The sequence below is a fragment of the Phacochoerus africanus genome, chromosome 14, assembly GCF_016906955.1.
Source record: "Phacochoerus africanus isolate WHEZ1 chromosome 14, ROS_Pafr_v1, whole genome shotgun sequence".
Classification (NCBI taxonomy): domain Eukaryota; kingdom Metazoa; phylum Chordata; class Mammalia; order Artiodactyla; family Suidae; genus Phacochoerus; species Phacochoerus africanus.
In genome coordinates, this window is record NC_062557.1 from 50869969 (window position 1) to 50893790 (window position 23822).

The window sequence follows — 23822 nt, forward strand, 5'->3', positions numbered from 1 at the left end:
CTCCCTGTCCGTTCCAGAGGGAAGCTCCCCTCAGGTAGCACAGGAGAAACCCCTCTGCCTGTCTTCTCCGGCCGCTCCCGACGACCTGCACGCGGAATCTCTGAGGCCCGAAGATGACTTCTGGGGCCCCACAGGGCCTGTGGCTGTCAAGGTGGTTGACCAAGAGAGGAGCCTTTACCGGTTTGTGAGCGGAGTCTGCCTGTATCCCCCCACCCCCCGACCCCCATCCCACACCGGTCTCTGCAGACAGTCTGCACTCCATTCGAGGCCTCCTGGGTCTCCCTCTTGCCAATCCACCAGGCAGGGACAGGGCTGAGACACCAAGTCAGTGCTTTCATTAGGGAAAAGGAGGTTTCAATATGAAATTTTTCAAATAGACTCAAACGTAGAGTCCAGGAAACCTCCAGGTACCTGTCACCCATCCTCAACAACCATGTTGCCAAATTTGTTTCAACTATTCACTTTCCTCCTCTTTTGTTGTTACATTATTTTATTTTATTTATTTTATTTTAGTCTTTAGGGCCACACCCATGGCACACGGAAGTTTCCAGGCTAGGGGTTGAATCGGAGCTACAGCTGCCAGCCTACACCACAGCCACAAGAAATGCCAGATCTGAGCCACACCTGAGACCTACACCACAGCTTGTGGCAACGCTGGATCCTTAACCTACTGAGCGAGGGCCAGGGATATTACTCACGCATCCTCATGGATACGAGTCAGGTTTGTTACTGCTGAGCGACAGTGGGAACTCCTGTTGTTACAGTATTTTAAATCCAAGGTATTGGGTGATTTTATCTATAAATATTTTGTGATACATTTCAAAAAGTACACATACCTGTTCTTCCATAACCACAGTGGCACTTTCACATCTGACAATGTCTTTCATATCATCTAATATCCAATCCATACTAAAATGTACTTAAGTTGTCTGAAGTGTATCCTGAGAGATGGTTTATTCTAATCAGAATCTGAAATCCACTCATTGTATTTGGCTTATTATGTCTCTTAAATCTTAGCAACATCTCTTTTCATTTATATGCTCCTCTTTAATTAGTATCTACTATGTACTGAGTACTAGTAACAGGAGACCCTGAGATGAATGTGGCAGCCCTGCCACCCAAGTGTTTATAGTCATAAATAGTAAATATCTATAACTATAATCCTGATCTCTCACACAACACATTGCAATTAACTGTCACAGACATTATCTCAGCTGAAAGATAACATCCTCCCAACCCAACACCTACAGAGGCTGATCTCCAGGACCCCACCATTTACTGGATGGGGAACCTTGGGAAAGTCACTTAAGAACTCTGTAAAGTGTTGTTTCCAGCTTCAAGTGTTTATCACTAACGTTACCATGTAGATTGACATTCCTGTTGTGACGCAGGGGGTTAAGAATCCAACTGCAGCAACTTGGGTTCATGCAGAGATGTGGGTTTGATCCACAGCCCAGTGCAGCCGGTGTTGCTGCAGCTTCAGTGTAGGTCACAGCTGCAGTTCAAATTCAATACCTGGCCTGGGAACTTCCATGTGCTGTGGATCTTGATATATAGATATAGATATAGATATAGATATACACACACATATATATATCTATATATCCATGTACATTATTATTGCTTATTGGCAAATAGGCCCTTTAAAAACAAGGATACTTGGAGTTCCTGTCGTGGCTCAGCAGAAATGAATCGGACTAGCATCCGTGAGGACACAGGTTCGATCCCTGGCCTCACTCAGCGGGTTAAGGATCTGGCATTGCATGAGCTCTGGTGTAGGTCGCAGACATAGATCCTGCGTTGCTGTGGCTGCGGCATAGGCCAGCGGCTACGTCTCCGACTGGACCTCTAGCCTGGGAACCTCCATATGCCACAGGCACGGCCCTAGAAAAGGCAAAAAAGAGAGAGAGAGAATAAAAACAAAGACACTCTCCTATTTCATCATCATCATTGTAGAAACAGCCAACTGTATTCGCTATATTAGGCTATCAGGGATGTGCTCCAGTGTCTGGGTTTATAGCCAGTCTGCTGGATCCAGAGTGCCCAGCATAGCATCTGGCATCCAATGGGTGCTCAGTGAGTTGGAGTAGCATCACTCAGTGTCTACTTGTTGTTTTCGCCAGAGTTTACTTCCCCATGGCCGGCTCCTACCACTGGCCCCACACAGGTCTCCACTTTGTGGTGAGAGGGCCCGTGACCATTGAGATTGAATTCTGTGCCTGGGACCAGTTCCTGAACAAGACCGTCCCACGTCCCAACTGGATAGTTGCAGGACCTCTCTTTGACATCAAGGCTGAGCCAGGAGTCGTGGCAGCTGTGTACCTCCCCTCCTTTGTGGCTCTCCAAGGTAAGCAAGAGGGGGAGTGGTAAGCATGGGCCTGAAAGGGGCTTCAGATGGTGTTAAGAGCTGGGATTCTAACCCAGGTCCAGTTAACCCATGATAAGGGCTGCACTCCCACCCAGGCCTGCCCAAGCCCTTGTCCCACCAGCCTTCTCAAGACCACATTCTGGACCTTGCCCTCTGGCCAGACAGGATTTCTTCCCTTTGGGTTCTGCATACAGAGCCAGAGGCAAAACGCACAAAGGCCGTAGTTTGCCTCCACTCATGCTGGGCCAGGAAACCAAGCCCCTTCCCAGAATCCCTGCTGCCTGTTATCTGCACTGCAGCTGTTTGTTGTCCTGGTAACGATGACCTCAATGCCTGATGCAGGCCTAATTTAGGACTTGGGCACTAGCTGTTTCTTCAGCATCATTGGTGAGGTCCTGCATCAAGTGATTGACTTTCCATGGTGACTTTTCTCCTACTGTTACCCCGAAACCAGGTTTGCCTTTTGGTGGGTGTCGAGCCAAATGACACAACCAAGCCAAAGCACTGGAGAAGGATGTGTTAATTCGCAGCAAGTAAGGAGAACACTGGAGATTTTCCCCAAAGCAGTGTCTCCCCAAACAGCAACACTGGGGAAGTTTTAAGCTACAGGTACATTCATGATTATGAGGGGCTTTAGTTGATTGAAGTCACAAGGGTCAGAAAATGTCAACATGGTCACCCCTTAGGTTCCAGTTGATCTGGTGATTGATGGGGGTTTAAATTCTGCGAAACAGCTTGAGAAAGTGCTTCAGGATAGTCTTTACCACTGAAATAGAACTGGGAGGCTTTGCAACTGATTTGTCATTTTTGCTACTGGGTTTTTTTGGTTTTGTTTTTGTTTTTGTCTTTTTAGGACCGTACCAATGGCATACAGAGGTTCCCAGGCTCAGGGTCAAATCAGAGCTACCACTGCCAGCCTAAACCACAGCCACAGCAACGTGAGATCTGAGCCATGTCTGTGACCTACACCACAGCTAATGGCAACACCAGATCCTTAACCCACTGAGCAAGGTCAGGGACTGAACCTGTGTCCTCATGGATACTAGTCAGGTTCGTTAACCACTGAGCCATGATGGGAACTACTATTGTTACCTCTCTTGTTTGATAACAGTTTGTTTTTTTGTTCCCTTAAGATCATTATTACAAGGCCTGTTCAAGGGCAAGCTTTGCAGCCAGGCTTAGATCATAAAGTGGCTTCAGCCAAAAATGGCTTCTCTTGTATCAAGAAAGCCATACCTGGTTCTCTTTTTCTGGGGACCCCCATCCTATCTGCTTACACCCCATCTCCTCCCGCCACCCATCCCAGGAATACACCTCTTCTGGTTTGCTAGGAACCACCGTGATACTCCACATGCCTCAAAACTGCAGCTTCCAGATTGACCATTGTCGCTCAGCGGATTAAGAACCTAACTAAGAGTTCCCGTCGTGGCACAGTGGTTGACGAATCTGACTAGGACCTATGAGGTTGCAGGTTTGATCCCTGGCCTTGCTCAGTGGGTTGGGGATCCCGCATTGCCGTGGCCCTGGCGTAGGCCAGCGGCTACAGCTCCGATTCGACCCCTAGCCTGGGAACCTCCATATGCCACGGGAGTGGCCTTAGAAAAGGCAAAAAGCCAAAAAAAAAAAAAAGAACCTAACTAATATTCATGAGGATGTGGGTTTGATCCCTGGCCTCACTCTGTGGGTTAAGGATCCAGCATTGTAGAAAACTAGTATAGGTCACAGGTGTGGCTCAGAGTGAGCATTGCCATGGCTGTGGTGTAGACCTGCAGCTGCAGTTCTGATTCCACCCTTGTCCAGGAACTTCCATATGCCACGGGTTCGGCCCTAAAAAGACCAGTAACAAAAAAAATTGCTACTTCTCTGAAACCAATGCCTTCTGAATTATACAACAATACAGTCAAAAGTACTTGGGCTCAGCAACACGCATCTTCAGAAGATCTTAGCACCTTTTCCTTCCCAGAGCCTAAGTTTTTTTTTTTTTTTTTTGATTTTTATTTTTTCCATTATGGCTGGTTTACAGTGCTCTGTCAGTTTTCTACTGTACAGCAAGGTGACCCAGTCACTCATACATAGATATATTCTTTTTTTCACATTATCATGCTCCATCATAAGTGACTAGATATAGTTCCCCATGCTATACAGTAGGATCTCATTGCTTATCCATTCCAAAGGCAATGGTTTGCAAGACCCCAAGTTGTTGGAGGAAGAAACATAAAGAACCATGACAGCCAGGCTATGTGATTATTTTGCCCATGATCATGGCAGATGGCCATGTGCTTTACAGACACAAACTCATTTCATCATCACACTCCCACTAGGGGGGCCCTGTTGTCGGCTGCACTTTGCAGATGATGCATCAAGAGGTTAGGTAGCATGCTTGGCCTCTCAGAGCTGGTAGGTGCTTTTGCAGCCCACAACATTAAGACTCTGCCAGACAGTTCTCTACATCCCAACTTTTGCTTGATGCCAATTGAGCATCCGTCCTTGAGCAGGAAAGTCTCAGTCCTGACCCCTCAGCATCTCACCTGGGACTGGAAGGCACTGATGACACAGTCATCAGGGAGGACAGGCTGTGGAATCAGGCTACAAGGCCAAAGCAAAGTCTAAAGGAGAGGAAGCCCTGGCCATGGCTTGAGGCCAGGAAAAGCAGGAGGGCAGCGTTGTGATGCCTTGGCAGTATTGACAATAGCAGTGTCATTGTTCTGTTTGTTTTCCCTATTGGGCCATGAATTATGGGATTGCAGGGCTTGTGTTTCCCCTGTTCACAGCTGTACACACAAGATCTGGATTTACTGAGCACAAATAAACAGAAGTTCACAGAGCACTTTTGTTTAATAAAGGGATATGAGGCCCTAGTCCCCAGACTCTGACACAGAACCACTCCTACTGTAAGCAGATGGAGTAGGGTGGGGTAGGGGGTCCCTGGAGCAAGAGAACCAGGCATGGCTTTCTTTTTTTGCCTTTTTTTTTTTTTTTTTTGGTTTTTTAGGGCACCCCTGCCAGGCTAGGGGTCAAATCGGAGCTACAGCTGCCGGCCTACTGTAACTATAGATCCGAGCCATGTCTGCCACCCACACCACAGCTCATGGCAACGCTGGATCCTTAACCCACTGAGCGAGGCCAGGTATCGAACCCAAATCCTCAAGGATTCTAGTTGAGTTTGTTACCACTAAGCTGCAATAGGAATTCCCCAGGCATGGCCTTCTGGACATAAGAGAAGCCATTTTTGGCCCAAGTCCTTTTGTGAGCAAACCCTAGCCACAATGATTGTCCTCGAACAGGTCTTAGTAATTAATGATCTCAAGGGAACAAAAGAATGCAGAAATAAAGGATTATTATCAGACCAGAGAAGTAACAGTAGCAAAGATAACTTATAAAATTGTAAAGGCTCCCAGTTCTCTTTCAGTGGTAAAGAGTAGGAGTTCCTGCTCTGGCACAGAGGGTTAGTGATCCTGCTTGTCTCTGTAGGGGTGGACTGGTTCAATTCCTGGCCCTGGTGCAGTGGGTTAGGAATCCAGCATTGGGAGTTCCCATCGTGGCTCAGGGAAAACAAAGCTGACTGGTATCCATGAGGACACAGGTTCAGTCCCTGGCCTCAGTGGGTTAAGGATCCAGCTTTGCCATGAGCTGTGGTGTAGGTCATAGACGGGGCTCAGATCCCGAATTACTGTGGCTGTGGCGTAGGCCGACAGCTATAGCTCTCATTCGACCCCTCACCTGGGAACTTCCACATACCGCAAGTGTGGCCCTAAAAAGAGGGGCGGGGGTGGAGTCCAGCATTGCTACAGCTGTGGTGTAGGTCACAGCTCCAGCCCACATTCGATCCCTGGTCCGGGACCTTCCATATGCCTCAGGGGGCAGTAGGAAAAAAAAAAAAAATCAATGGTAAAGAGTAGCCTGAAGTGCTCAACCACCATATCAACTGGAACCTAAGGGATGATAACCTTTTCTGGCCCTCACGAGGGTCGGAAACTAAACTAAAATCCAAAACTAAAGCTTGGACTCTGTCAACAGCCCCAGCCCCTTCGTGAATATGCCTGTACCCTTACCTTAAAACGTTGTTAAGTTTGGGGTTGCCGTGAGCTGTGGTGTAGGTTGCAGACACGACTCGGATCCCGCGTTGCTGTGGCTCTGGCGTAGGCCGGTGGCTACAGCTCCGATTCAACCCCAGCCTGGGAACCTCCATATGCCGCGGGAGCAGCCCAAGAAATGGCAAAAAGACAAAAAAAAAAAAAACAAAAACTTTGTTAAGTTTAATTGTTTAAAGTTTAAACTTTGTTCATTTAAACTGTCAGTATTAACAATATGTTAAAATTTATATCCCTTGAATCTTTTTAAATTTAAAATTAAAACCTTGTAGGAGTTATCTTGTGGCACAGCGATTGAGACCCACATGACAGTGGGGGAGGGATTCTTCCCCCAAAGAAAATTAGGAATGGTGGGTGAACAAATACTTGGCAGGTGTGTTCTACACTCGGTCACTCCACTTCCTCACTGCCCCTTCCTCCTCCTTGTCCTCCACCTGCCAGCCTCACTCAACATCCTCCATAGTTACAGAATCCACATCAGCATGGGTATCCATGGGGTCAGTAAGTTTCCCAGCTCCAGGGCCTGAGGCTGGGCCCATGTATGGATTTGGCGCCCATCCTAGAGACAGTATTGCCCACAACCCCCAAAAGGCCCCAGGCCCAGGCATGCCGCCTTTCCTGGCTGGGTCCCCAGGAAGGCCCCTGACCCAGGCCCATGCATGCCGCCTTCCCTTGCTCCCCTGATCCTGCACCCAGGGGCGTCACTCCCCCAGCCAAGCCTGACTTGGTGAGGGCACTGAGTCTTTGACTCCCAAATCCATTCTTTTACAGAGAGCTGTGTGGACATCTCCTGGTTCCAAGTTGCCCACTTCAAAGAGGAGGGGATGGTCTTGGAGAAGCCAGCCATGGTGGCGCCATATTACGCCGTCCTGGAGAACCCCAGCTTCTCCCCCATGGGAGTTCTGCTGAGAATGGTCCACACTGCCCTGCGCTTCATTCCCGTCATCTCCACAGTGATGCTCTACCATAACGGCCATCCTGAGAAAGAGAAAGTCACCTTCCACCTCTACCTGGTCCCCAGCGACTGCTCCATTCAGAAGGTGCCCCTGAGAGCCAGAAAGGTTGGGCCAGGGTGGGCTGGCAGCAAGCAGAAAGTGCCACCAGAGAGTGCCCCAAAAGGGTCAGCTTGGAATAAAGGTGGGCCTCTTCTAAGCAGGAGCCTTGAAGTGGGTGAATAATCCTGCCCCTGCTCAGCCAGGGTCTGCTCTGGCTCCCTGAGGTCTCCCCCCACAGGGGCTTTGCTGCTCCATTGCTCATCTCTGGACAAACCTCTTCCCGGATGTCACAAAGACGGGTAGTCTCCATGCTCAGAACTGTCTCCTTTCCCCCATTCCCTGTCTTCTCCATCTCATTGTCAACGATCCACCTTCCGGCCCAAATATACCAGAGGCCAAGTGTGGGGCTGTCTCTGGAGCAGAGTGGGGGTGCGGTGGTGAGAGGCCATCAGGGCCCGTATTGCTCTCTCCACCCACCCAAAGGCACAGAAGCGCCACCCCTTTTGTTTAGACCAGATGCCATGGGTGAAATCTCTGAGCAGACGCCAGACACACTTCCTCCCCTGATCGTCGCTCTGTGCACTCCTCAGGCCATAGATGATAAAGAAAGGAAGTTCCAATTTGTGCAAATTCACAAGCCACCCCCACTGAACCCGCTGTACTTGGGCAGCCGCTACATTGTGTCTGGTTCCAAGAAGCTGAAAATTATGCCAAAGGTGAGCAGCCCAGATGTTTGGTCCTCACAGGGTCAGAGGTCATGCCTGGGGCGACCCATGGGCAGGTCTCAGAGATTTCCCAGGGGTGGAGTGAATTGGGGTTGGGCAGGCAGGGAGTGTGATCTCGGCAAGCAGGATGCTTCAGAGATGGAGAGGAAGGAGGTTGCGGGGGAGGGTCGCAGGATGGGGGCGACACTGGGATTTGACCTGGGGACACTCAGAAGAGTTGGACTATAAAGTGTCAATGCCTTCCAGTCACAACCATCATGAGGAGTTCCCTCTGTGGCTCAGTGGGTTAAGAATCCAACTACAGCAGCTTGGGTCAGTGCAGAGACATGGGTTCAATCCCTGGCTCAGTGCAGTTTGTTAAAGGATCCAGTGTTGTAGCAGCTGTGGCGTAGGTTGCAGCTGTGGCTCAGATTCAATCCCCAGCCTGGAACTTCCATGTGCCACAGGTACAGCCATTTGGAAAAAAAAAAAAAAAAAAGGTGTTCCCATTGTGGCTCAGTGAGTTAAGAACCAATTAGTATCCATGAGGATGTGAGTTCAAGTCCTGGCCTCACTCAGTGGGTTAAGGAGCACTGCTGCCATCTTCAGTGTAGGTTGCAGATGCAACTTGGATCCTGCGTTACTATGGCTATGGCATAGGCTGGCAGCTGCAGCTCCACTGCAGATGTGTCCTTAAAAAGAAAAAAAAAAACCACCATGAACACACCTGTAGCTGAACACACTAGGTTTAGTGCTCATCACAGCAGGAGATGACACACCGTGCAGGAACCAGAGGGCCTCTCAGTGCAAAGGAGTTGGGAAGAATCTAGTATAGGATAGGGGCATTGGTTGGGTGATTTGGGGGAAGGTCTAAGGAAATGGAGATTTGCCTTTGATTGGCTGTTGTCAGAAGGTTGGGGCAGCTCTATGACAGGGAACCTCAACAAATCTTATCTCGGGGAAGGGCAGACTGACAAGGATAAAGCCGTAATTGCTTAAATAGCACTCCCTCGTTTAGGCAAAGAGGAGGGGAGCTAGGGGAAGAAGGATCTGGGTGGGTTAGGATGTCTGAACACTATGTTTAAGGATAAGTCCTCTTGGAGTTCCCATCATGGCTCAGCAGAAACGAATCCAGCTGGTATCTATGAGGACACAGGTTCAATCCCTGGCCTCGCTCAGTGGGTTAAGGATCCGGCATTGCCGTGAGCTGTGGTGTAGACCAGCGGCTATGGCTCTGATTTGACTCCTAGCCTGGGAACCTCCATATGTTGTGGGTGTGGCCCTAAAAAGATTTAAAAACAAACAAACAAACCACAAAAAAAAACTCTGAGCCTCTTTCACTGGGCACCCATTCGTGCTCATCCTTCCGAGTCACGATTTGTGGAAAATTCCGAAAAGAGCAGTGTCTAAAGGTGACGATTGATTTCAGTACAGGAGATGGTCAGAGTGTGCCTGTGAGGTTGAGCAGAGCCAAGAAAGTGCCAGACCTTACATGTAGGATGCATGGGGGCTTCTCTTGCAGCGATTCTTTCTACCTGCAGGAGCTGGTACTCTGCTATCGGAGCCCCGGAAAACCCCAGATATTCTCTGAATTGTACATTGGCCATTTGAGGTCAGGGATCAGGCTGCAAGTGACCAACAAGGAAGATGGGATTGTGGTATGGGAAGCCTTGGTGAGACCAGGTAAAGTCAAGTCCAGGGAGCACGGGGGTGGGAGAAAGAAAGTTAACGTGTGTTTGTGTGTGCGCGCATGTGCCCCTGTGTGTGTGTGGCAGTTTGTATTATCACGATTTGCTTCTGAGAAAACATAGTCCAGGGGAGTTCTGTGGCTTTTCCTAGTTACCTAAGAGTTGATATGACCAGAATTTGAAGTAGAGTTAATCTCACTCTAAGGCCCCCTGCTCGCACTCTTGCACTGAGGGGTCTCCATGCTGCCCTTGAATTCATAGACTTTGACACTCACAAGGTTTGGGGCAAAGTTTCTCATCATAGCCCAGACATTAGATGAAAGGATAAGGGCAGATGTGCCCCTTAAAAAAAAAAAAAAAAAAGATGGCTGTATGATTGTGTGGATGAAGTCAGTTTGGCCAATACCAGTTATTCCAACCTGAGTCATTCAGATATTTTCAAGGTGGTCAAGAGGGCGTCAACGAATGAATTTTCAGGAAGGGAAGGAACTTTGCAGTCTCTAATGCCAACACCCCCAAGAACCACAATCTCCTGGACAGCCCTTCCTGGGACCACCAGTCCTCGGCAGTTGTTGAAATGTGGTCACACTGCCTCCTGAGCTGCGACAAACAGGCGTCAGCATGTGCTAGAAAGAGAAGGAGTTTTAGTCAGTCCCAATTTGGGTACAGACGCAGAGGGAGAACTCAGCAGCCCCACCTGGGCCCTTCCTTGCTGGTTGATCTCGAGAAAATTACCTAACTCATTTGAACCTCAGTTTCCTCGTCTGTGAAACGAGGACACAACACCAAACTTGTGGGGTTGGTGGAGAGATTAAACAATGTTCATTTCTCGTGCAGGGGTCCCAGATAAATACTAGCAACATAATCCCTTTTTCTCATAGAAAGCCAACCTTGTCCTTGCCTTGTCTTAATTTCGTCCCTTGGAGCTGATGGAGCCTCTGTCTCCTTCCCCACAGGAGAGCCCTTCAGACGCTCCAAGACTGTGATCAAGACCTCCCTTAAGTCTCTCTTCCACTTTTTTTTTCTTTTAATTTTTTGAGCTTTTTAAAAAAATTTTATTACAGTTAAGCATCTGAACTCTTTCCCCATCATTCCTCATATATTTGGGCTTCCAACTTCTTTGCATTCTGGTAACCTTCCTTGGTAGATGCTCCCATTTACAGATGAGCCAGGGTGGACTCCCAGACTGTCCAGTCAGCATGGAGGACATGGAACACCTTCCTCCCTCCGTCCAAGTGAACCCTGCGCCCCCAGTACCACAGTCGGAGCTCCCCTCTCCCATGCTGACCTCCCCAAACTGTTGGGTCATGCTGAACTAGAGTCGGCTCACACTCCAGTCCCCAGGAGCTGCTGTGACAGCCCCTTCCTCTCCTTTGGCAACTAATTGTTCCAGCCCTTTCATTCATCGCTGTTGTTTTCCTATTGAAATGCACCTAATACTCCCAAGGGCTAGGATTTTCTTGATCTTGATTGTTTTAGGTCCGCACCCTTGGCATATGGAAGTTCCCAGGCTAGGGGTCAAATCCAAGCTGCACCTGCCAGCCGCCCCATAGCCACAACAATGCCAGATCCTTAACTCACTGAGTGAGGCCAGGGATCAGAACCCACATCCTCATGGATACTAGTTGGGTTTGTTACCACTGAGCCACAACGGGAACTCCTTGGTCTTGATTCTGACACCAAAATCCAGAATAGACTTGATCTGTGTGAATACAGAAGGTCAAATAAGGACAAAGAGATAGATTTTTTTTTTTTTTTTGGAAGTTGTGGGTTGGCAGGGAGGGCCCGAGACTGGGCATGTGGAAGTTCCCAGGCCAAGGATCAAAGTCGCAGCACAGTGATCTGAGCTGCTGCAGTGACAATGCCAGATCCTTAACAAGATAGATGTCTGCTCAGGATAAGGACATCTTAAGTAATTTAAGATATCTAAACCATGGTGAGTTCTCCACCAGGGTTCCTTTCAGGCCATGACTGGATTCAGCCATGCTTGGGATGTTGAAGGAGAAACCAATCATTTGGATGTTCTCATTCTCTCTCTTTCTTCCTCCCTCTCCCTCTCTCTCTCTCTTCCCCCCGACCCTGCCCCTGTCTATGATCATGGCCTCTGGGCCTCAGTTTCCCCATATGCATAAGGAAGGGACTCCCAATTTCTAAAGGCCCTTCCAGGCCTTACTCCAAATTTCATCAGAATTTATCCATAGCTTGTTCTCAGAATCAAAGAATCTCCAAAGCGGGTAGGCGTTTCAAGGACGATCATATGTGTTACAGCCAGCATGTTATAGGTGCTTCTTCATCTCTGTTTTCCTCCAGGAGACCTCAGACATGCAGCTGCTCCAGTCCCTCCAGGCCCCATAGGTCAGTAACCGCTGGTAGAGAGCACAGGAGCTAGTGGCAGTGCTGGGGTGTGCTGTCTGGTCCAGGAGGGGAGGGGAGAGAGAAAGGAAGGGACTCACTCATTGCCACCCTCCCAGGGGATCAGGCCCTCCCCGTGCCCCTTACTCCTGTCCATGGGGGCCCTGGCAACTCCGACTGGACCACCTCAGATGCCTCCAACAAGAACCCCATGCCCTGGGGGTTCCCGCTGTGGCAGAGTGGGTTAAGAATCCAACTGCAACAACTCAGGTCACTGCAGAGGCGCAGGTTCAGCCCCTGGCCCAGGAACTTCCATGTGCCATGGGTGCGGGGGCAGGGGGGACTCCACCGCCAGCTCAAGCAGAATGTGAGGCTGGGTGCTGTGGTGAGGGAGGGCAGAGGTGTCTTCCTGGTGGTCAGTCACCTCTCCAGGAGGAGAAGGAAGCCAAGGTGAGTAAAGAGCAGCAGAGATGGGATATCAGAGGTAGAGGCTGTGATGGGAGCCCTCCTTTGTTTGTTTCCAGCCTCACCTTCACCCTCAAAAGCCCTGGGCTTGCTTCACTTCGTGGACCGGTACCGGGAGCAGCTGGTGGCTCGAGTGACATCAGTGGACCCCATCCTGGACAAGCTGCATGGACAGGTACTGAGCGAGGAGCAGTATGAGGGGGTGCGGGCTGAGGTCACCAAGCCAGACCAGATGCGGAAGCTGTTCGGCTTCAGCCGGTCCTGGGACTGGGCCTGTAAGGACCGCCTCTATGAAGCCCTGAAGGAGACCCACCCTCACCTCATTTTGGAGCTCTGGGAGAGGTTGGGGATGGAGAAGACCACTGGGGCTTCTTGCCAAACTCAGAAGCTGTCTGAACACCTGCTCTGATCCCGGCTGGCTCCTGGGCCTGTTTCTTTATCTGTGAACAATTGCCACCTGAGTTGCCTTCTCAGCCTAAAGTTATGAAACTTTGACAATGGCTTTGCCAGGTGTATCCATGCCCGGGGATGCCACCCAGGCCCCTAGACTGCCTTCCATGGCTTTCATGGGCCAGCCATCCAGGTAGGATGATAGCATCTCAGGGAATGTCCACTGGGAGCTGGAAGGACTTCTGCAGGCTTATAGAAGCCTAATCCAAGAACCTGGTTTGGGGGCCACTGCAGCCAAGCTTAGAGCCCCCTCTGGACCATCCTCGTGACGAGGAGTAAGGAAGACATGGGACCGGCCACCCCTGGCTGGAGACAAACAATGGAAATGGACACCTGGTTGAGGGGGGTGTTGACTGGCTTGTGAACAGGGGCAAAGGCAGATTGGCTTTTCACTTGCCCACACTGAGCTTGGTTTTTGTATTAGTCCCAACTGTGCTTCATTGTTTCTGAAGTCGAGATGGATCCTGAGAGCCAGGAGAGGGTGAAGAAGGAGGGGGGATGAAGGCGTAGTGGCAGCCCAGATGTCCCTTCCTGTGGTGCCAACCCTAGAGAAATAAAAGCAGAGGTCCATATAAAGTTTTATACACTAAATAAATTTTTTAAAAGATTTATATGCAGATGTTCACAGAAGGTTTATGTGTAATAGCCCAAAGCTGGAATCAACCCAAATACTCATTATCAGATACATGGATACAGAAACTGTACTACATCAGTATGATGGAATACTACCCAACAATAACAAGAACTGGAGTTCTCTTGTGGCGCAGCCGGTTCAGGATCTTGTCTTGTCACTGCAGCAGCTTGGGTTGCTCCTGTGGCACAGGTTCGATCCCTGGCCTGGGAACTTCCATATGTGGCAGGCGAGACCAAAAAATTAAAAATTAAAAGGAACTATTAATACACACAACAATGTGGAAGAGTCTCCAAATAATGATGGACAGTGAATGAAACCAGACAAAAGAGAGTACCCACTGCGATTCCATTTCTGTAAAACTGTAAGAGAAAGCAGTTGCCTGGGGGGTGGGGGCTGAGGAGAGATAGAAGAAGGGATTCCCAAGAGACACAGAAATCTTGGAAGAATGATGGGCGTGTTCTCCATCAGGATACGCCTATGGCCAGTTCATACATCAAATATGTATAGTTTGGGAGTTCCCTTGTGGCTCAGTGGATTAAGGATCCAGTGTGGTCACTGCTGTGATGTGGGTTCAGTCCCTGGACTGGGAACTTCTTCATACCCCAGGCACAGCCAAAAAAAAAAAAATAATATATATATATATATGTATAGTTCATTGTATGTCAATTACGCTTTAGTAAAGCTATAAAATGCTACCACATATAGGCGACCGTCTCCCATCCTTCAACATTTCAAATGATGGGGGTTTACTACCTCTGAGGCAGCTCCTCCCACTTCTGGGCAGCTTTGACTTTCAATGTTCTGCTCTAGGCGGAGCTCTGTCCCCTTTTTGTGGGCAGGATAGTTTTGAGCCACATACACAATGACACCTTTTTGCCGGCTCAGCCAAGCCCTGGGCATTATGGAGAATGATCACCAAATGTGGTGACTCACATGTTCTCAGAAGTCAGACTCAGCATCAACAGACAGAGCTTCCTTGGAGCCAAAAACCAGTCTACAAGGCACAGAAGAGCCTCAAGTGCACTGGAGGGCTTTGTCCTCTAGTTGGGGTGGCCATCCTGCCAAACTTCCCTGGGCTCAGGTCGCCTCCCATAGGGGACTCGCCTCCATTTCCAACTGTCTCCTGCCTAGTTACCCATGTAACCATGCTCTGTCTTTGTTCTAGCTGCCCACTTATTAGGGCTGCCTAACAAACCATCCTAAACCTCAGTGGCTTAAATATTAACAAAATTAATTTTGCTCAAGATATTAAAATTGGGAAGAGCTTGTCTCTGTTCCACTCAGCATCATTTGGAAGGGCTTGAAAGCCAAGGGCCGGCATTATCCAAAGCCTTGCTCACTTGCATGTCTAGTGGTTGGTGCTGGCTGGCAGCCGAGACCTTACCTGGGACTGAACATCTGGATGGCTTCCTCAGGGCATGCAGGATAGATTCCAAGAGGGAGTGTTGAGAGAGAGAAAGCAAAAGCTGTGTCTTTTTTTTTTTTTTTTCCTTCCCCTTTTTTGGCCACACGCCCAGCATATGGAAGTTCCTGGCCAGGGGTCGAACCTGAGCAGCATCTGCAACCCGCGCCACAGCTACGGCAAAGTCAGATCCTTAACCCACTGCACCAGGCTGGGGATCAAACCAGCAATGCCAGAGAGAGAAGCCGGATCAATGACCCACTGAGCCACTGTGGGAACTCCAGAAGTTGTATCCTTTTATGACCTAGCCTTGGAAGTCACATAGCATTGCTTCCACCAGAGTCTGATGGTCAGCGCAACCATGACCCCTGCACCCAGATTCAAGGGAGGGAACTAGATTTCACCTCTTAGTCAGTGACATGTTAAGAAGAGCACATGGGATGGGAGATTATATATATAAACCATCTTCAAGCCACTCTTTTTCCCCCCCTTTTTAGCCACAGCCACAGCATATGGAAGTTCCCAAGCTGGGGATCGAACCCGGCATGCCACATGACAAGCTGGATCATTAACCCATTGCGCCACAGTGGGAACTCCAAGCCTCTCACTCTTGCACATCAGACACCCTTTACTTTAGGGTTTTTTTGGCCAAAAATCAGGTGTGCCATCATCCCAACCTGGAAGAGAGGGCCTGACCTTTCTCTGGTTGTCTCCTCAACTTTGTTGGTTCTCAGCAAACACGTACAATGCTTCAGAATCTCAGATCACAGACACAGGAAATATCACTGATCCTTTTGGTTTGTGATTAGGTCAGCAAAATGTAATCTAGGCCACGGTGATGAAGCCAGGACCCATCCCCAGAAGGCCTCTGTGAGACCAGGAACTGTCCACTGCTGAGCACAGGGAAGGTACACTCTGTCACACCAACATTCCCACTTATAAGAGGCCCATCCAGAGTATGGCGGTGGCCTAGTGGTTAAAGATCCAGTGTTGTCCCTGCTGTGGTGCAGGTTCGATCGCTGGCCTGGACCTTCCACATGGCAAAAAAATAAATATTAAGATGAACTCCAACATCTCTTAAATTGAGATGCATCTTTCAATTGGGACAAAAAAGAGGCACATCCCTCTGGGTGAATTTCATGTTTGTCATCAGCTCACCCTGGGCCAGCTTCCTCTTGGAGCAGTCTCTGGGGATTGGGTGGAGGGGAAAGTGGCTTCCTCAGGATGGAAGGGACGGAACGAAGCACAGAGAAGCCTGAATCGTTCTCAATGATGATAGAAGATTGAGGGGTTTGCAGGATCATTGTGTTGAGATGAATCCACTCTAGATGAGGGTTTTTTTTTTTTTTTTTGGTCTTTTTAGGGCCCCAACTGGGCGGCATATGGAGGTTCCCAGGCTAGGGGTCGAATTGGAGCTACAGCTGCCAGCCTACACCACAACCACAGCAACGCAGGATCCAAGCCGCATCTGTGACCAACACCACAGCTCACAGCAACACCAGATTCTTAACCCACTGGGCGAGGCCAGGGATGGAACCCGCAATCTCATGGTTCCTAGTCGGATTCGTTAACCACTGAGCCATGATGGGAACTCCTAGATGAGTTTCCTTTTTCTTTAAAGTCGACTACTTAGAATGAGGAAATGTTCACGTGACCCACATCAAAGGATCTGGTCAAAGGTCATTAATGTACAGCTTCCCTTCTGTCAGACACTTGGCTGGAGCCGTGGAGCCGTAGGCTGGTCTCAGTGCCCCTCCCGAGAGACTCACTCCCCGTGGGCAGAAGGGTTTGCTAGGGCTAGGGCCCCAGAGAGGCTGCAGGCAATACCTGTCTCAGTGATGAGGTAACCACAGACTTCAGCTTCAAGCCAGGCACATAGACTCTGGTCCAGGCCCTCATCTGTCTGTATCCTGTAATCACCCGTGCTGGGGTGGGCTCCGTAATTATAGAGACCCATTGAGTGCTGGTGACCCATTAGCCCCAGGGAGATAGGGAACCTGGAGGGGAAAGCAAGAGAGGAAGAGGAATGGCTAGACGGGAGCATGGCACCGTGAGTGAACTTGAGGAGAAGACTGACGGTAGCATGGACTCTGGATATTAGTCAGGAGTCCTGGCTCTCTGTCCCTGGTTTCCTAGCAACCACTGTTGATCAGGTGGTTGCTAGGCAATGAGGGACCATGCAGACATTTGGGTAAGGTCCTTAGCCTGCGTGGGCAGCAACAGAACATTGCAGGGTATTGTTAATCCTGCAAGTGGCCACTGGGTCCATTACTTATAATTTCTCATCTATTAATTGATTTTGTCGCACAAAAAAAGATAACAATGGTACACAAAATCTGGAAAAATGAGAAAGAAGTTGCCCTATGATCTCACCATCCAAACAATGCAAAATGACCATCTTTACTCTTCCCACTCCATCCTTTACCTGCAGGAATACAGTTTCATCTCCTTGTCATCTCAACACATGTGGTTTTAAATCTTGCTTTTTGTCTTTGATTCAGATTGCCAAAAGCATCCCTCAAGCTACTTGAGAGTTTTCAGAATAATCTTTCTTTCTTTCTTTCTTTTTTTTTTTTTTTGTCTTTTTGCTATTTCTTGGGCCGCTCCCGCGGCATTATGGAGGTTCCCAGGCTAGGGGTCTAATCGGAGCTGTAGCCACAGGCCTACGCCAGAGCCACAGCAACGCGGGATCCGAGCCGTGTCTGCAACCTACACCACAGCTCACGGCAATGCCGGATCGTTAACCCACTGAGCAAGGGCAGGGACCGAACCCGCAACCTCATGGTTCCTAGTCGGACTCGTCAACCACTGCGCCACGACGGGAACTCCCTCATAATAATCTTTCTGATGGCTGTGCATGATACCATGCAGTGGCTACATCATCATTTAATTAACTATTCTCTTGTTCTTTTTTTTTTTTTTTTTTTTTGGCTGCACCCGAGGCATATAGAGGTTCCCAGGCCAGGGATCAAACCTGTGCCACAGCAGTGACCTGAGTTGCTGCAGTGACAATGCCAGATCCTTAACCCACTGTGCCATAAGAGAATTCTGCATATATCTTATTGAATTAGCATTTTTGTTTGTTTGTTTGTTTGTTTTTCAAATAAATACCCAGGAGTGGGACTGCTGGATCATACAATAGTACTGTTTTTAGTTTTTTGAGGAACTTCCATCTGTTTTCCATAGTGGCTGCACCAACTTACATTCCCACCAACAGGATACTAGGGTCCCTTTTTCTCCACATCTTCACCAACATTTATTTGTAGACTTTTTGATGATAGCCATTCTGACAGGTGTGAGGTGATGGAGTGCATTGTTTTTTCTGGACATTTCATTTAAATGGAATCATACAATCTGTGTCTATGTTCATCTTGCTTTTCTCCTTCCGTATGATTTTCTGAGGTTCATCCATGTCATAGCAGGTTTCAGTAGTTCACTCCTCTTTATTGCTGAATATCATCCAAGTGCATGGATAAGCCACATTTTGTTTATTCATTCACCATTTGGTGGACTTTTGAATTGTTTCCAGTTTCTGGCTATTACCAATAACACTGCTATGGACATTTGTGTACAAGTCTCTAGGTAGACATATGTTTTCATTTCTCTTGGATAGAAACCCCAGGAGGGTGGAATTCCTGGGTCATAGGGTAAGTGCATGTTTAACTTTGTGAAGTCGACCAGACCTTGTCAAAGTAGCTGCACCATTTTACATTCCCAACAACAGTGTATGTGGGTTCCATATTCTCCACCTCTAGCCAGCTAGGAGCTTTCATATAAATCTGCTGCTGTCAACAGCCATTCATTCATTATGATTCATTCGACAGATTTTATGTGAGTACCCACCACTAAGTGTAGGCTCTGGCCCTGCAAGAAGTCCCTGACAACTCTGTAAGATGGAGAAAGACAGCACCCTGGTGACATTCTTTCAGCAAGCTGGTCCTGGTAACCCCTGGGCCTTTCAGTTGTAGGAGGGGGTGAGTGCCCTGATGACAGTTTGAGTTGGGTCCGCTATAACCAGCAGGGCCTGGCAGTGTACCCCCCCCCAAACCCCTGAGACCCAAATAGCCCCACATTTCAGAGTGGCTCCTCCTCCCACATTTCACAAAAGAACACCAACCAGCCTTGGCTCAGGTCAGGTGGCCTTTGAAAGTGCTTGTTCCTATTCTTCAAATCCTACCTGAGACAGCCGAAACCTGGGGATACTATGTTTATTTGGGAGGAGCAGGAAGAGAAAACCCAGGATCTGTATATAGAGATGCAGATGTAGGGTGAAAGGAAAAAAGAGGAAGGGAAGAAAAGCATCGACGATTAACCTAACCAAACTACCTCTGGCCTTGGGATTGTGGGAGCCTTTGTTACTCCTTTTGCTTATGGTGCTTTCTAACTTTCATGTTTTCTACAAACATTATGTATTAGTTTTTTTCGTGTATTAAATTTTAAAATTAAAAAGATCCACATGGAGTTCCCACTGTGGCAAGGTGGGTTAAAAATCTGACTGTAGTGGCTTGAGTCGCTGTGGAGGCTCGGGCTCAAGCCCCAGCCTGGCACAGTGGATTGAGGATCTGTTGCCACAGCTGTGACCTAGGTCGCAGCTGCGGCTCGGATTCAACCCCTGGCCCGGGAACTTCCTTATGCTGGGAATGTGGCCATTAAAAAAAAAAAAAAAAAAAAGATGCCACAGGAGTTCCCTGGTGGTGCAGTCAGTTAAGGATCCTCCTCTCACTGCTGTGGCTCCGGTTACTGTGGTGGCACAGATTGTATTCCTGGCTCCGGAACTTCGGCATGCCACCAACGTGGCAAAAAAAAAAAAAAAAAAAAAAAAAAACCCACAATATTTCTTTTAAAAGGAGAAATAAATCCCTGGGGAAGCTCCGCACAGAGCTTGGATCTCGGTCACCTGCATTTCCACTTCTTTCGCCCCAAGCCCCTTTTCGGGCCCCTGGGTCCCAGCGAGCCTCTTGCATCCCGTCCTTCCCGCGCCCCTCCACCCACAGGTTGCCTTGGAAACAAGCCAGGTTGCGCAGAGACTCCTGTGACGCGGGCCCCGGAGCGTCCCGGAGATCAAACCTGGACAGCCAACCTCAGCAACAGGCTGGGGGTCCGAAGGAGGGGCCGGGAGCAAGAGGCGCCAGTACTGTGACGCCCAGCAGATCCCGCAGACCCTGGCCCCGCCCGCTGGCTCCGCCCCCCGCCGTCCCCTCCCAGGTGGTAGATATAAAGCCACAGCCCCGACCGCGGCTCACTACGCCCTGACCCGGCCAGACTAGGTGGAATCAGGCGACCCTGCTCCTCGTGCCTCTCCCCAATGGCTGACCAGCTCTTTCAGCGCAAACCCTGGGACCCCAAGCAGCTTCGCCCGGACCCCGACGCTGACTCCGAGGAAGGCCTGTTTGACAAGCCTCCCCCGGAAGAGCCCCCAGCTGTCCGCGGGCCCAAGTCGGCATGGGCTGCGGGCCGGAAGGCCAGTCGTCGTAGCGGCTGGAGGGCGCAGGGGGCCCGCTCCGGGCAGCACCCCAAGGCCGCAGCGCGTCCCCCGCCCCAAGAGGAGGCGTCTCCACTGGACGAGGGCTGCTATCTCGACCATTTTCCGCATCTCTCCATCTTTATTTACGCGGCCATTGCCTTCTCCATCACCTCCTGCATTTTTACCTATATCCATCTACAGCTTGTCTGAGTGGCCAGGGCAGGACGGGGTGGGCGCAAGGCCGAGAGAGGAAGCAAGGGGAAGAAGGGGGCTCAGCGTTTTGTGCCTGGAGACGCGCTGCACGCACTCCATCTAGCTTTAGATGCTTGTTTTTTCTCTGCTTGTTACTGCCGTTGTCTAACTACCCATCAGTAGGAACGTCCAAAGCAGCTGCTGCTAACGAAATAAGCGCCTGGGGACTAGGGGAGGGGACACAGACCCCAACATTTAGAATCTCTGGTTGCGATATAATTCCGCTTATAATGAGGATAATATCCCTGGACTCTACCGCTTTGTGAAATAGGGGTGGGGGGGAAGCACAGAGAGCATCATTTTGTGTCTGAGGCGGGCACAGCCAGCCCAACCTACTGTTCTTTAAGGGATAATGAGCCAGACCTGGGCCCGTGGAGGAGGGTTGGCGCACTGGCCCGGGCTGGATCCTTGTGATGCAGCACCGCCCCCCAGAGGAGCCAGCTGTGCCCCCGAACTGGCACAGACAAGAGCCCGAAGCGCGAGAGCTGGTGGACATGAACGCGCAGCAGACGCCGCAGGAGCGCAGGACATGGTGAGTGGCGCTTGTCGGGGTAGCCCGCCACCTTCCTAGGCGCTTGAACTGACCCAGACTGTGCGTTTTCCCTATCCTTAGGCTTTGATCCCGCTACCGATGTCGCGGCGGAACGGAGACACATAGCCGATAGAGCTGTTCTGCCAGGAAGCCATGCTCTGGTCGTGTCCTGGACGGCGTGGGACCAGCGGCTGCAGACCTAAAGGGAAGCAGGCCCGCACGCTGCTGGGATGAGGCTCTAGGGCCCAGGCTGGGGTCCATGGGAGGGCTGTCATTGAGTCTTTGGGGACTTGGGGGAGGCAAATCCTTGGCTATGGGACCCAAGACGAATCGGGTGAGGGGATCTCTCATTGATAAGAATTCGTGCTGGGAAGCTACAGGACCTTTAGAGGTTTGTCATCTAAGATCCAGCAGGCCAAATACCAAAATCCAGCTTGGCAGGTTACCCACCCACCATGTTTACTCATGAATGTCAAATGTCATAATGTGTGGCTCTAATATTGCATATACTTGACTTGGAAATGTCTGTAACTATGGTAATTAGTCCAATGCAATAAATCCTTTTTCAGTCAAATTCTTAAAAAATACTATAGTCATCTTAGTGAATGTTAATTCATATCTCATTGTGGTTTTGATTTGCATTTCCCTGATGGCTAATGATGTTGAGTATCTTTTCATGTGCTTTAGCCAAGCGTCTGTCTGTCTCTCAAGAAATACCTATTCAGATTGTTTACCCCCTTTAAAACTGGGCTGTTTGTCTTGAATTCTATGGATTCTTTATGTATTCTAAATATAAGTCAATGATCAGATATGATTTGTCAAGTTCTCCAATTCTGTGGTTTGTCTTTTCAGTTTCATGATTTTTTTTTTTTTTTTTAATTTTTGGCTGTGGAGTTCCCAGGCCAGGGATTGAATCCAGACCACAGCTGTGACCTACGCCGTAGCTGCAGCAACACCAGATCCTCTAACCCACTGCGCCAGGCCAGGGATCAAATCCGCACCTGGGCGGCATCCTGAGCCACTGCAAGTTAAGATTCTTCACCCACCACGCTAGGAACTCCATAATTCTTTTTATTTCTGTAAGGTTGGTAGTAACATCCACTTTATTTCCTACTACTACTATCCCAAACTGTCTCCCTAATTGGCTGCCTGTCACTGCAGTAGAAGGATGAGAAAACTGAGAGTATACAGTGGGGTATAGGCAGGACAATAATGGAGAATGGAGAAATACAAGAGAAAGATTGGGAGCTGCCATCTGAGAAACTGAAGGTTTGATATTGCAAAATCATAGGATCTAACATAGAGGGAATTAAGAAACTGGGTGGGATGATGCAGGATGGGAGATGAGGCAATGAAGCAAAGTGGGTAACCAAATTCTTGTTATCCTGATTTCTAAATTTCTGAGGGAAGAATTTAATAATAGAGGACAATAGGGCTAAGTATATTAATTTGTTCTGCAGAGACACTATAACAGTTACAGTATTAATATCCCATTATTAAAAGTATTTACTCAACATGAAATACACCTGTTTTTTGGCCACATGCACAGCACTTGGCAGTTCCTGGGCCAGGGAGCAAACCCGTGCCACAGCAGTGACAGAGCCACTACAGTGACAATTCCTGATCCTGAACCTGCTGTGCCACAAGGGGATCTGACTCAATTTCTAACTACTGTGGATTCACGTTTTTATCCATCCAAGTCATTTCCTTAATAAGGTATAAGGATGTTGGCTGCTTAATATTCTCATTTCACTAGGTATATTAGTTTCCTGCAGCTACTATAAACAAACTCAGTAACTTAAAACAGCAGAAACAGGAGTTCCTGTTGTGGTGCAGCAGCAACAAATCCGACTAGGAACCATGAGGTTGTGGGTTCGATCCCTAGCCTCCCTCAGTGGGTTAAGGACCCGGAATTGTTGTGAGCCACAGACGAGGCTCGGATCTGGCATTGTTGTGATTCTGGTGTAGGCCAGCAGCTACAGCTCTGATTAGATCCCTAGCCTGGAACCTCCATATGCCATGAGTGCAGCCCTAAAGTGACAGACAAAAAAAAAAACAAAAAACAAAAAACAAAAAGACAAAAACAGCAGAAACAGGGAGTTCCCATTGTGGCTGTGGTGCAGTGGAAATGAATCCGACTAGCAACCATGAGGTTGTGGGTTCGATCCCTGGCCTCAATCAGTGGGTTAAGGATCCAGCGTTGCCATGAGCTGTGGTGTAGGTCGCAGACGTGGCTCAGATCCCATGTTGCTGTGGCTGTGGTGTAGGCCGGTGGCTGTAGCTCCGATTAGACCCCTAGCCTAGGAACTTCCATATGCCACAGGTGCAACCCTAAAAAGCAGAATGAATGAATGAATGAATGAATAAATAAATAAATAAATAAATAAATAAATAAATAAAATAGCAGAAACATTCTCTCACAGCT

The 23822-nt window shown here is 49.0% G+C and overlaps 1 protein-coding gene across 2 annotated transcripts in view; it reads left to right on the forward strand.

Annotated features, from left to right (window-relative positions):
• The window catches only part of NLRP1 (NLR family pyrin domain containing 1), a 28779-nt gene extending 15067 nt beyond the window's left edge, over positions 1-13712 (forward strand). For both annotated transcript variants that reach the window (XM_047757547.1, XM_047757546.1), the window contains exons 7-13: positions 18-180; positions 2124-2347; positions 7231-7499; positions 8045-8170; positions 9700-9841; positions 12157-12201; positions 12723-13712. In XM_047757547.1, the coding sequence (XP_047613503.1) occupies positions 18-180; positions 2124-2347; positions 7231-7499; positions 8045-8170; positions 9700-9841; positions 12157-12201; positions 12723-13072 (1319 nt within the window). In that variant the 3' untranslated portion in view covers positions 13073-13712. The remainder of the gene's footprint in view (positions 1-17; positions 181-2123; positions 2348-7230; positions 7500-8044; positions 8171-9699; positions 9842-12156; positions 12202-12722) is intronic.
• Positions 13713-23822: the final 10110 nt, after the last annotated feature.